The sequence below is a fragment of the Tupaia chinensis genome, unplaced genomic scaffold, assembly GCF_000334495.1.
Source record: "Tupaia chinensis unplaced genomic scaffold, TupChi_1.0 Scaffold145344_1, whole genome shotgun sequence".
Lineage (NCBI taxonomy): Eukaryota > Metazoa > Chordata > Mammalia > Scandentia > Tupaiidae > Tupaia > Tupaia belangeri.
Genome location: NW_006205205.1, coordinates 61,754 through 73,288, shown reverse-complemented (window position 1 = coordinate 73,288; position 11,535 = coordinate 61,754). Strand labels below are relative to the sequence as shown.

The window sequence follows — 11,535 nt, the reverse complement described above, 5'->3', positions numbered from 1 at the left end:
ATTCTCCTCTCAGGATCTTGGGCACGCACGCACACATGCCCGGCGTGCCACCGGGTCCGGGATTCAAACCGCGGTTGACTACGTGGGAGTTCAGTGACATAGCCATTATGCTAACTGCTGGTCCCTCAAAAAAATTTTTTTGAAGAAATTCCCTGAAGGAGGGGGCTTTAAGCCCAGTGGTGGAGATAAACATGTTTTTAAAAATTTTGTTTACAGTGTAATAGTACAATAAAAAGTATTTTCAAAATAGAGCCATTTTCAGTGGGCTCTGTGGGAGTCCACCACCTTAACCATTGCACCACCTGCTGGAAATGATTTGGCCTGGTGGGAGATAGTTGCAGAGCTTAGGGAAGACAAAGAGGTAACAGCTTGTACAGGATTGTAAAGGATAAATAGGAATTGGGGTGAAGATTTGAGGACAGTGAGGTAGTTGGGTGTTAGCCTTTCCTTGAGGGCCTTCAATGAGCCGGATACAGTTTTAGAAACTAGGTTTATAGCACTGAACAAAATAGAAACTCTCAGAGAGCTTACATTCATTCTAGTGAGAAGAGATGGATGAGATACATTTATATCTTACAGTAATGAGTGTAAGAAACCAGTATAGAAAGAAACCAAGGAGCAGCGCGTAATGGCTATGTTGCTGAACTCCCATGTAGGCAACCGCAGTTCGAGTCCCAGACCCTGTGGCTTATGCTCACGCCAGGCGTGTGTGCCCAAGATCCCGAGAGGAGAAGGAATTGCAGCATGGCCAATCCCCCCTGGGGGGTGATTTCTCACTTTCTGTCTCTCTGTCTTTCTGGTGAGCGCACATGCCCTATAGCCAAAGAAAGAAAGAAAGAAAGAAAGAAACCAGAATAGAAAGGAAATGATGAGTGAGTGTGGGAGCTACTATTTTACATTGGGTGATTGAAAAGGGCCACTGTGATGAGCAGCGAGCTCTGCAATAGGGGAAGGAGCCATGCAACTGAAGAAAGAGGAACCTTTCCACATGGGCAGAGGCCCTAATGTCCCAGCCTGATTGTCCTGTTTAAGGAACAGCAAAGAGGTTCATTTGCCTGAAGATGAGTATGTATGTGTGGTAGGAGATTTTGTTAAGTGTAGCATATGAGAAGCTGGGTCATGTGAGTGCCTTGAAGGCTAGGATGAGAACTTAAGATTTACTCTTGTGTGCTTTGGAAGTCTATATACATATTCCTTTGATTGTATCATATACTGTCTTGCCTGTGAATACTTATTTGGATGTTGATTTTTCTTTTTTTAAATTTTTATTTATTCATTCATTTTATTTTAATTTGCCCCGGGGTTGGGGGGGGAGTGAGAAAGCAAGCCGCCAGGTCCTGGACTCGAACTGTGGTTGGCCATGTGGGATTGTCCAGCACCTGCTGGTCCCTGGACATTGATTTTTCTTTAAAAACAAAAAGTTAATAATTGTGACACAGAGCTTTTCTAAATGAGGCATAATTCAGGTTGATACATGCCACATCTTTGATCAGTTTATGAGCAACTAATTTAAAAAGTAGACTTTTTTTTCTTTTTGAACTTAGATCAAGTATAGAAACCTTCATAGTTTAAAAGGTCAATAGGAAAATCTTATCATCATCACTCAGAAATGATTTGCCTTTTACACACACACACCCCATTCAGCAATCCCCAGTTATTCACTGCCCCTCATAAATGTACACACGCACACACATACCAATAATAGTAAGCCCTTATTGTTTTACTCTGTAAGTTTTGCTTCTCAGAGCTAAGAGATCATGCGTAAGGTAGACTGGAAGGTCTTCCGATGCTCAGATTTGGCTAGTTTCATCATTGATCCACTCCGGTTAGAGTAGATCTCAGATTTTTCTTTTTTTTTTATTTTTTTAGAGAAAGAGATGTTTGCTATAAAGTGTGTGTGCTCACCAGAGAAATAGAGACAGAAAGTGAGAAATTACCACCACCACCACCCCCCAGGAGTGATCGCCACACCACAATCCTTTCTCTTCCATTCTCCTCTTGGGACTTTGGGCACATGTGCCTGGCGTGAGTTTCAAACTGTTGGGAATCAAACAGCAGTGGGCTATATGGGAGTTCAGCACCTTAACCACTACACCACCTGCTGACCCCAAAAGTAAGACTTTGGAAAAGTTATTCTTTTATATCTGACAAAACTAGAAGTTTAGAAGTTATTAAGGATTTGTAGATAGTTCATTTTCCTCTTTTTGCTTCTGTATTTGTCTTAGCCTGCCTACTCATTATATAGAAGTTTAGTGTTATGATAATTTCTTATACAGACTTAAAGGTCAGAAAAATAATTAGAAACCATTCCTTCTCTTTGAAAAACGTGTGCAATGTTATAAATGTGCTATTTTCTCTCCTTTTTTTTTCCTACTTTAGGGAACTGCTCGCAGAAAGAAGAAGGTGGTTCATAGAACAGCTACAGCAGATGATAAGAAACTTCAGTTCTCCTTAAAGAAGTTAGGGGTAAACAATATCTCTGGTATTGAAGAGGTAGGTGTTAAATTTTCTTTAAAAAAAAAGACTTGATGGACTTAGTTTTAATGTTCATGTAATAAATGCTGTTTTGATTCTACTTCCAAAGTATTTCATGTCCCACCAGACTTTAAAGTTTATAAGACATATTTCTACCCTGTTAATGAATATCAGGGAGATTGCAACGTCTGAAAACTGTTAGGTTATACATTTGCTTCCAGGCAAAATTTCACCATGCTTCACTGTGAAATGCCAGATTAGTTAGTTTAGACTTAAGTTTGTGTTTAATAAATACATTTTTTAAGAATTATTCAACTTTATTTTAGTTTATTTATTAAAAAATTTGACCAGAGAGGAACAGAGAGAGATAGAAAGTGAGAAAGCAAGACACCAGGTCCAGGGCTTGAACCACGGTCGGCCCATGTGGGAGTCTAGAGCCCTTAACCACCGCACCACCCCCTGCCCCAAACATATTTGGTTTTGAAGGGACTTTGGTAAGCATTACTAATTTTAAAAATTTCTTTGTAGGTGAATATGTTTACAAACCAGGGAACAGTGATCCACTTTAACAACCCTAAAGTTCAGGCATCTCTGGCAGCGAATACTTTCACCATTACAGGCCACGCTCAGACAAAGCAGCTGACAGAAATGCTACCCAGTATCTTAAACCAGCTTGGGGCAGACAGTCTGACTAGTTTAAGGAGACTGGCTGAAGCTCTGCCCAAACAATGTAAGTTTCCTTGTAGTAGAGTTACTGGGGGTTACTGGGTGGGGTTACTCTGGTACCAATAATCTGGGACCTCAAGTGGATGTAAATGTGTTTAATTTTTTAAATGCAAATTTTAAATAACACTTATAGTGGATTTTAAACAAGTGCTGTGATCATTAAACTTGATTTAATGTTGGTTTTCTATTAGCTAACTTGCTAGGACCAGAGCCTTAAAAATTGTACCTTTTAGTAGCTAGAAAGTATGAAAATATAATTTGGGGCTTTTCTGATTATCATTTATAGTTTAAATATTTTTAATTATTATTTTTTTAAGTTTGTTCTAGGACAGATGTGACAGAGAAAGTGAGAAAGCAAGCCACTAGGTCCTGGACTTGAACCATGGTCAGCCATGTGGAGTCCAGTGCCCCAACTACCACGCCATCTGCTGGCCTTTTTATATTGGTTTTTGAATATACTGGTGGAAATTACCAAGTTTCTCAATTGTGCCTATCTGTTGGTGGTATTTGTTTTTTTGCCAGAAGGCACATAATGCTTGCCAGAGAGAGAGGGACAGAGAAAGTGAGAAAGCACCTCTGAGGGGAATGGTCACACCATAATCCCTTCTCCGTTTCTCCCTCTCAGGATTTTAGGGAGAAACTGAGAAGGAACATACATGCCTGACCTGTTTTCCAAGCCCCTGGTTCCAGAACTTAAACTACACAGTCAGCCATGTGTGATCCAGCTGGTTTAACCACCTGCCACAGGCTGGCCCCTGTCCTGGTGTTTTTAATTACAGTATGATAAGGATTTTGTTCAGGGCAGAAAATAGTGTAGTCGAATATGTATACATCTGGGGATGTGCCAGTTTTATGCTGAGGCCCCAGGCCCTAGGCTTAAAATTTGAATAGGAATTCAGAGGCAAGGCAGAGGCTTTTCATGGCTTATTTAGTCGTGTGTGTGTGTGTTTATTATTTTATTTAACTATTTATTTAAGTTTGACGGAGTGAGGGAGAGCAAGCGAGCAAGCCAGCCGCCAGGCCCAGGATTCAAACTGTGGTCAGCCATGTGGGAGTCCAGCGCCCCCAACCACCATGCCAACTGCCGTCCCATTAGTTCTCTGTGTTTTTTAGGTGTTGAGTCACTGCCTCAGTTTGTGTTTTTATTGTCACGTTTAGAGGTATAAGAGGTTCTAGATCATCTTATGCTTTCATAACCAAGTAGGCTTTTGAAGTATGTCAGTGATACTCCAGGTGGAGCTAGTGAATGTACAGTTCACATTCTTGTGCAATAAGGGGAAGTGAATGTTTACCACTCAGATACTTTTTTTTAAAATTTTATTTTAGTAAATGTTGAGCATTTCTCTTATGTCATGCACAAACAACAAAGTATCTGCAAAAATTGTCTCTGTTTGCCACCCAACATACACCTTACCCTAATGTGGTATGTGGGTTTTATCTGCACCCTTAGAGCTCCTTACTGCTCTCACTACCTCAGGTCCTATGATGGGCAGAGGGATAAAAGGGTGGGTATGGAATTTGGTTTGTTGGTTGTCATTTGTATAACCCATTATAGACATAGAGTATCATGCTGTTGGTAGTACTGTAGGTGAAATCTCAAGTGTCACTTGTCATCATAAATGTAAGTTATAATAACACTTGGTAGTTCATTAGTTCTTCTTTCAGTTAATGTTTGTTTATGACTTAGATATGTGTGTAATGTTTACATTTCCCTTTCATAGCTGTGGATGGAAAAGCACCACTTGCTACTGGAGAGGATGATGATGATGAAGTTCCAGGTGGGAACCTATACCCATGGCCACCCATAATTAACCTAGAGAATCTTAACAAGGGAGAATAAAGAATTTAAACACTGTGGGAAATTCTACCTTTGCGGGTGTGGGGGAATTAAAGGTGGGGAACGAAGAAACAAATGCAGTGTTGTCTAATGGCAAGTTAAGTTTGTAGACTTGGCTTGTTTCTTTTTGGGATCCCCAAAACATGTAGGTATCTAGTCTGAAATACTGACTACTTACTAAGTGTGTGTATTGTGATATAAATAGAACTACCTACAGACCACAATGACTTGTTTTTACTTTGAAATTCATGAATTTATGTAGAAATGTGGAGAGTTCAGATATCTTGGGATATATAACCATTCTAAAAATGTGTAAAGTAATTCTTTGATAATCATAGCATTTTTTTTCCCTTGTTATCTCTATTGGATAATTTACTTTGTTACAATACAAATATTGACTGGGCAGGATATAATGTTCACTAGACTCATAAATATTTCCACTTTGCATAGGTAGGTGTCCATAGTAACTCAGAAAGCTTCACAGTCACGTGTCATGGCAGTCCTTGGTTCTGCTGTCCCATATTGACCAGCATATTAAATTGTTTAATTTTAGTCCCTAGGTGGAATAGGAAGGCATATACATATTCTCTAAGCATAGTATTTAGTATTTTCTGTGCTTTAAGCAGCAGATAAATGGCTTTGCCTTGTGTTTACTATATGCCAAAACATAGACTTCTGCATGTACCAAATGGATAGAGTTCTTGCTGGAAATAGAGACAGGTTTTAAGTTTATACCTTATATAGACTCTATTTTGAGACTTTCCTTATCTCCTCTTAACACCTGATCATTGTAGATTTGGCTTTTCTTCAGAATTTCTTTCTTTCTTTCTTCTAGATCTCGTGGAGAATTTTGATGAGGCTTCCAAGAATGAGGCAAACTGAATTGAGTCAACTTCTGACAGGGATAAACTTGACGAAGTTACTGGGAGCTGCTATTTTATATTATGACTGCTTTTTAAAATTCTGTTTTGTTTATGGATCTGATAAAATCTAGATCTCTAATATTTTTAAGCCTAAGCCCCTTGGACACTGCAGCTCTTTTCAGTTTTTGCTTATACGCAGTTCATTCTTTGCAGCTAATTAAGCTGAAGAAGCCTGGGAATAAAGTTTGGAACAAAGGTTAATAAAGTTCTTTGCCTAGTATGTGGTTTTATTTTTTTTTATTTCTTTGATGCTGATAATGTTCCACAGTAAGCTGTTTATGGAAAGCTAATCATGGTATATAATGTGGCTGCTAACCTTGGCTGGAAAGATTTAAAATCAGAATATAGTGTAATAAAGATAGTATAAAGGTCTAATGTTTGAAAACTTTTCTCCCACAGTCCTCAGGGCTTCCGTGGTTGATATACTGGGTGTAAATACAAGATGAGGATAGAGTATTTCTCAGTAGGTAACAAAGGGACTTTTTTTTCTCAATACTGCCTTTATTGTAAACATGCATTAAATACCTTGTATATATTAATCAGTTTTATTTTCATTTAATCTTGAGTTTATGAAGTCAATAGAGATTAGTAAAGTCTATGTAGGTGTAACTTGAGGTCTCAAACTTCAAAAAAATGTAATTATATCCAAATCATTTTTTATAGTATAGTTTATAAAGTGACTGGGGAAAAGGTAACATTTGTAGTAAGAATGTCTCCTTTGTCTTCCTTGAGTGGTAACACTATAAATGAATAGAACTGTTGGTTTCTCTCTCTCTCTCTCTCTTTTTTTTTTTTTTTTTTTTTTGGTGTATGTTAAGATACAAGAAAATTGAGTGTCTGTACACAGTTGTAAGAAGTGTAACATGTAACTGTCACTGTAATCAGGATATTGAACAGTTACATCACCCTAGAAGAATCCCTCAATACAGGGTTACTTAAAAAAATTATATTGGCAGTCAGTCATATTGAGGTAGCTGTAACTTTTAAGAATTTACAAATTGTGGGACCAGCAGATGGCGTAAAGGCTATGTTGCTGGACTCCCATATAGTCGACCATGGTTCGAGTCCCAGACCCAGTGGCTTAAATTCACGTTGGGCGTGTGTGCATGCGTGCCCAAGATCCCAAGAGGAGAATGGAGGAGAAGGGATTGCAGCGTGATCATCCCCCCTCGGGGGTGATTTCTTGCTTTCTGTCTCTGTCTTTCTGGCAAGTGCACATGCCCTATAGCAAAAAACCTCCTCCCCCCCAAAAAATGACAAATTGTAATTGAAGCAATTATATCCTCTCTGCTTCAAGGTCAATGGTGGAAGATTTTATTTTCTACTTAGTAAGATTTTATTTTAGGGGGCCAGCAGGTAGCCCAATGGTTTAGGTACTAGTCTCCCAACATAGCTAGCTGTGGTTCAAGTCCTGGACCAAGCAGCTTGCTTTCTCACTTCTTTTTCTCTTGTCTTTCTCCAGTCAAACACACACACATAGAATGTTTTTCAGGGTGCTGGGGTCAGGATTTAAACCAGTCGTGTGAGATACAGCTACCTTAATCTCTCTGCTACATTCAGCCCTTGGAAGTACATGTTAAAAGTACTAATACACCTATCTAGTCACTATTGGGCCCACCAGTGGCGTGGTGGTTGAGGTGGCTAGATCCCACATGGCTGACTGCAGTTTAAGTTCCAGATCTGGTGGCTTAAAAAATATGCTGGTTGTGTATATGTGTGTGTGTGTGCCTAAAATCCCAAGAAAAGAATGGAGGAGAGGGTATTGTGGTGTGGCCATCCATCCCCCTTGTGGAGGTGCTTGCTTGCTTCTCTCCAGCAAGCACATGTGTGCTATAACTAATTTTAAATGAAGTGCTGTGTAAACAGTATTTGCTTATATGTACATTGTTTTTCCTCTGTGTATATCAGGCCTGTTGAAGTGCAGTGCTACAGTAACAAGGACTTTGAAATCTAGATGGTTAACAAAATTACTGTTTGCAGACTGCCAAGGGCAAGTTGGGTTTTGCTACATAGTTACTCTGAGGTCCACACCCATGGTGCAACCCTTATCTTGGACTCTCCAGCTTCCTGGCAGGGAAGAGCACAATTCAAATGCTGGTTCTTAAAAGCTGTTACCATCACTTCTTACATATAACTGACCAAAGAGGTGGACTGTTTAAGCTGGAGGGCAGTGAAATGGGAAAGTCCGGAGTAGGGCCTGAAGATTTGCATTTCTGGCAAAATGCCAGGTGTTGCTGCTGCTAGTCCACAGTCCATGCTTTGAGTAGCATGGAGAAAAACATTGTCAACTGATCCCCAAGGGTGTTGGATCATGACAGACAGGCTGACAAGCTTGTAGAGACCCCTCTATCTGAGCCAATCCAGTCTTCGGACTAAGATCTATAGGAAAGGGACTAAATAGTGAAATGCAATAGATTTCCAGGAGATGCCTATCCCAGGGCAACTTGCTTATTGTGTAGACGTTGGTTTGAGCTTAAGCCTACATGCCCATACTAAGAGAACTTTCCCCAATAATTTCCAAATACTTTCATTGTTTAAGTGATAAGTAAGCTATGTGTTGGTGGCTATGAATTAAATGTTTTTCTCATAATCTCCACTATCAAGATAGGCAGGGTTATCCTATAGTTACAAGTGACCAAATGTTTCTGTTGCTAGAACTAAAGTTGTCACACTTAATGTTTGTGGTCTGCCCATGGTTAGGCTCTGCTTTACTCCAGGAGCATCCCCTACCTGGAACACTGACAGCCTCGGGACAGAAAAGGTGAACAACCAGCTGGCTCGTTAATGTGAGCTGGGAAGTGGCCCACCTGGTAAGCGATTGAATTTCAGCAGCCAGAGCAAGTCAAATGTGTAGGCAAGTCAGGTGCGCTTGGGATTGGGGAAACAGATATTTTTGAATAATAATACAATTACCATATCCTTGCAATTTTTCTATCCAATTCCTTATGTTAAAGGACTCCACCACTTGTTTTCTGTCTGAACTGTATTACAAAGCAGTCCTCAAATACAGCAACATTGTAGAGTTGAGGAAACCATCTTCAAGAGGTGAAATTGTTCCACGTCCCACAGTTTGAGTAGAGGATGAGATTCAAACCCAGGTCTGCTTTTCTAAGCTCATTACCTGCTGCAAAGAATTTTAGGCTCTGGCAGACTAGAGGGACAGATAGTTCTGATCTGGTTGGTAATTTTTTGACTGTTGTTCACTACTTTTAAGACTAGTTCTGGACTAAAGTAGTTTTCAGCTGGGTGTGAATCAGGGCTTCACTAACAGAGGCAGATACCCATTTTACCTGAGAGCTCCTGCTGGAGTACACTGTATCATCTCTGTAATAATCCTGTGGTGCACAGGGCAGAAGGCTATGTTCTAAAATTGGAGATAGCTTAAGAAATGGGCCGAAGATAGTTAAAAGTTGGGTCTGATTTCTACTAATTTTTTTTTCTTCATTAACATTGGAGTCATACATAAGTAACTCTTTCCTCCCTCCACCCCAGTAAGATGTGTCTTTTTTTTTTTTTTTTGAGAGAAGTCTTACAGCAACTAGTAACAATTTTTAGCTTTCCCAAACTCATGATTAGAAAAGTCTTCTATTCACACTAGTTTTCATCACTCCAATCAGCACAGTCTCGAATTCCACTTCGCAGTGAGTTCTGGAAATGCAGTCACTATTGGCAAAGAAAACTGTCACATCTCCAACCTGACTGAACACAGGGAATTGTAAAACTAGACAACTTTATTTCTAAAACCATAACTTAAAATGTCAAGGTGGACTGGAAAAGATGCTATTGGGAAAGAAAGAGTCCTTTGGATCTTAAGAATAATAGCAAAAAATGGCCCAACAGGAAAATTGTAGATGTTTTAAAGATTCTACATGTTTGGAAAGAATTTGTTCTTTGAAAAGCCCAGAAGAATACTACCTCTCCCTATCAGCCTAAACATAAACATACTGACATATTACATAAACATAGAAGGCCCATGTGTGTTTGTATGTTCAGTAATCAGAAGAGAGAGTCAGTATTTGTTAGTTGGCAGCTAGCAAGAACAAAAGGGCCTCTGTACTTTCAACCTTTTGTAGTCAAAACTTCGTTACCTACAACACCAAGGAAGCTTTTCTATTTCTACCCTCCATAACCAGACAAAAGAAAGTTATCTATCTAGTGTAGTTGGACTGTATTTCTGATGTGGTCTTTTTTTTTTTTTTAAGTTTATATTTCGGGAGAGAGGAGGGAGAAAAAGGGCACTCTCGGGTTCTCAGGCTTCAATCTCACCAGCCCTCGCAGGTAGGCAGGGTCATGAGCACGCGTGCACACACCTGGCATGTACAGGTGACCCAGCACCAAACCCTGATCTTCCGTGAGTCCAGGTCAGAGCAGAGCATTACCGCTGTGCCACCGTGGCTGGCCCTCTGATAAGTCTCCTATAGTGATAGAGGCCATGAGGCTTTAGTTTGGTATCTATTACCACCGGTTTAGAATAATTCAAGCTTGGGGCCAGTGATGGTGTGCTAGTTACAGTGCTGGACTTTCACACGGTCAACCACGGTTCAGGTCCTGGACCTAGGGGCTTGAAACTCACCTAGGGTGTGTGTGTCTATGTCCAAAATCCAGGAGGAAAATGGAGGAGAAGGGATTGTGGTGTCGCCATGCCCCCAGTGGGGTGATTTCTCAGTGTGTCTTTGTCTCCTCTCTAGTAACCAACCGTGCCCTATGGCAAAAACCTGAAAAGAAAAAAAAAAAAAAAAAGAATTCAGGCTCGTCAGATCACCAGGGTGCTGCTCAGTGTTAAACCATCAGAGGAAACAGGATGGGAGCAAGGAAATGCCACAGGTTGAAAATAATTTGGGGGCCATAACATTCAACGGACTTCTGTGATCTTTACCAAAATTTCCAAAGAATTTGATCACAGATAAGAGCTATCCATCAAGATTATTTCCTTTGCTAATCCTTGCAAAACTGGCTTTATTTACTTTTAACCAGAGAACTCACCCACTTCACGTATGCACAAACTACTGGAAATGATAGACTTGCATAGTTGTGGAGGTAACTATCCCTAAGGAAGATCTGTGTTTATATCATTGAAGTGTAAGGGCAGCCACTCCAAAAACTCATTACAAAATCAAAATCAATGACATGTTTTCATTTTTACTTGATTTTTCTGTACAGTTGCTGTGGCATGTCATGCGCCTTGTCCACAAATGTCCAAGTCTTCTGGTTAGAACAATTGAATACCAAGTTGTGTGGGAGACTATTGAGCACTTGGTCTGTATTAGATAGACAAAGGCATTCTTTTTAGTATAAAACATTCATGCATGGGGAACCAGCAGTTAGCCTAATGGCTATGTCGCTGGACTCCCACGTAGTCGACCGCGGTTCACGTCCTGGACCCGGTGGCTTAAAACTCATGCCAGGCACGTGTGTGTGCATGCCCAAGATCCCGAGAGGAGAATGGAGGAGAAGGGATTGAAGCATGACCATCCCCTCTGGGGGGTGATTTCTCGCTTTCTGTCTCTGTCTCTCTCTGTCTGTCTGGCGAGCGCACGTGCCCTATAGCGAAAACCTCTCCAAAAAAAAATAAAA

The 11,535-nt window shown here is 40.2% G+C and overlaps 1 protein-coding gene and 2 non-coding genes across 4 annotated transcripts in view; 1 reads left to right on the top strand and 2 right to left on the bottom strand.

Annotated features, from left to right (window-relative positions):
* The window catches only part of BTF3 (basic transcription factor 3), a 9,055-nt gene extending 2,874 nt beyond the window's left edge, over window positions 1-6,181 (top strand). For both annotated transcript variants that reach the window (XM_006167949.3, XM_006167948.3), the window contains exons 3-6: window positions 2,380-2,493; window positions 3,004-3,205; window positions 4,923-4,979; window positions 5,874-6,181. In XM_006167949.3, coding sequence (XP_006168011.1) covers window positions 2,380-2,493; window positions 3,004-3,205; window positions 4,923-4,979; window positions 5,874-5,920 — 420 coding nt within the window. In that variant the 3' untranslated portion in view covers window positions 5,921-6,181. The remainder of the gene's footprint in view (window positions 1-2,379; window positions 2,494-3,003; window positions 3,206-4,922; window positions 4,980-5,873) is intronic.
* Window positions 1,536-1,605, bottom strand: LOC114006020 (small nucleolar RNA U2-30). The gene has a single exon (XR_003547791.1). It is a non-coding gene; the product is annotated as a small nucleolar RNA U2-30 (small nucleolar RNA).
* Window positions 1,740-1,818, bottom strand: LOC114006021 (small nucleolar RNA U2-19). The gene has a single exon (XR_003547792.1). It is a non-coding gene; the product is annotated as a small nucleolar RNA U2-19 (small nucleolar RNA).
* Window positions 6,182-11,535: the final 5,354 nt, after the last annotated feature.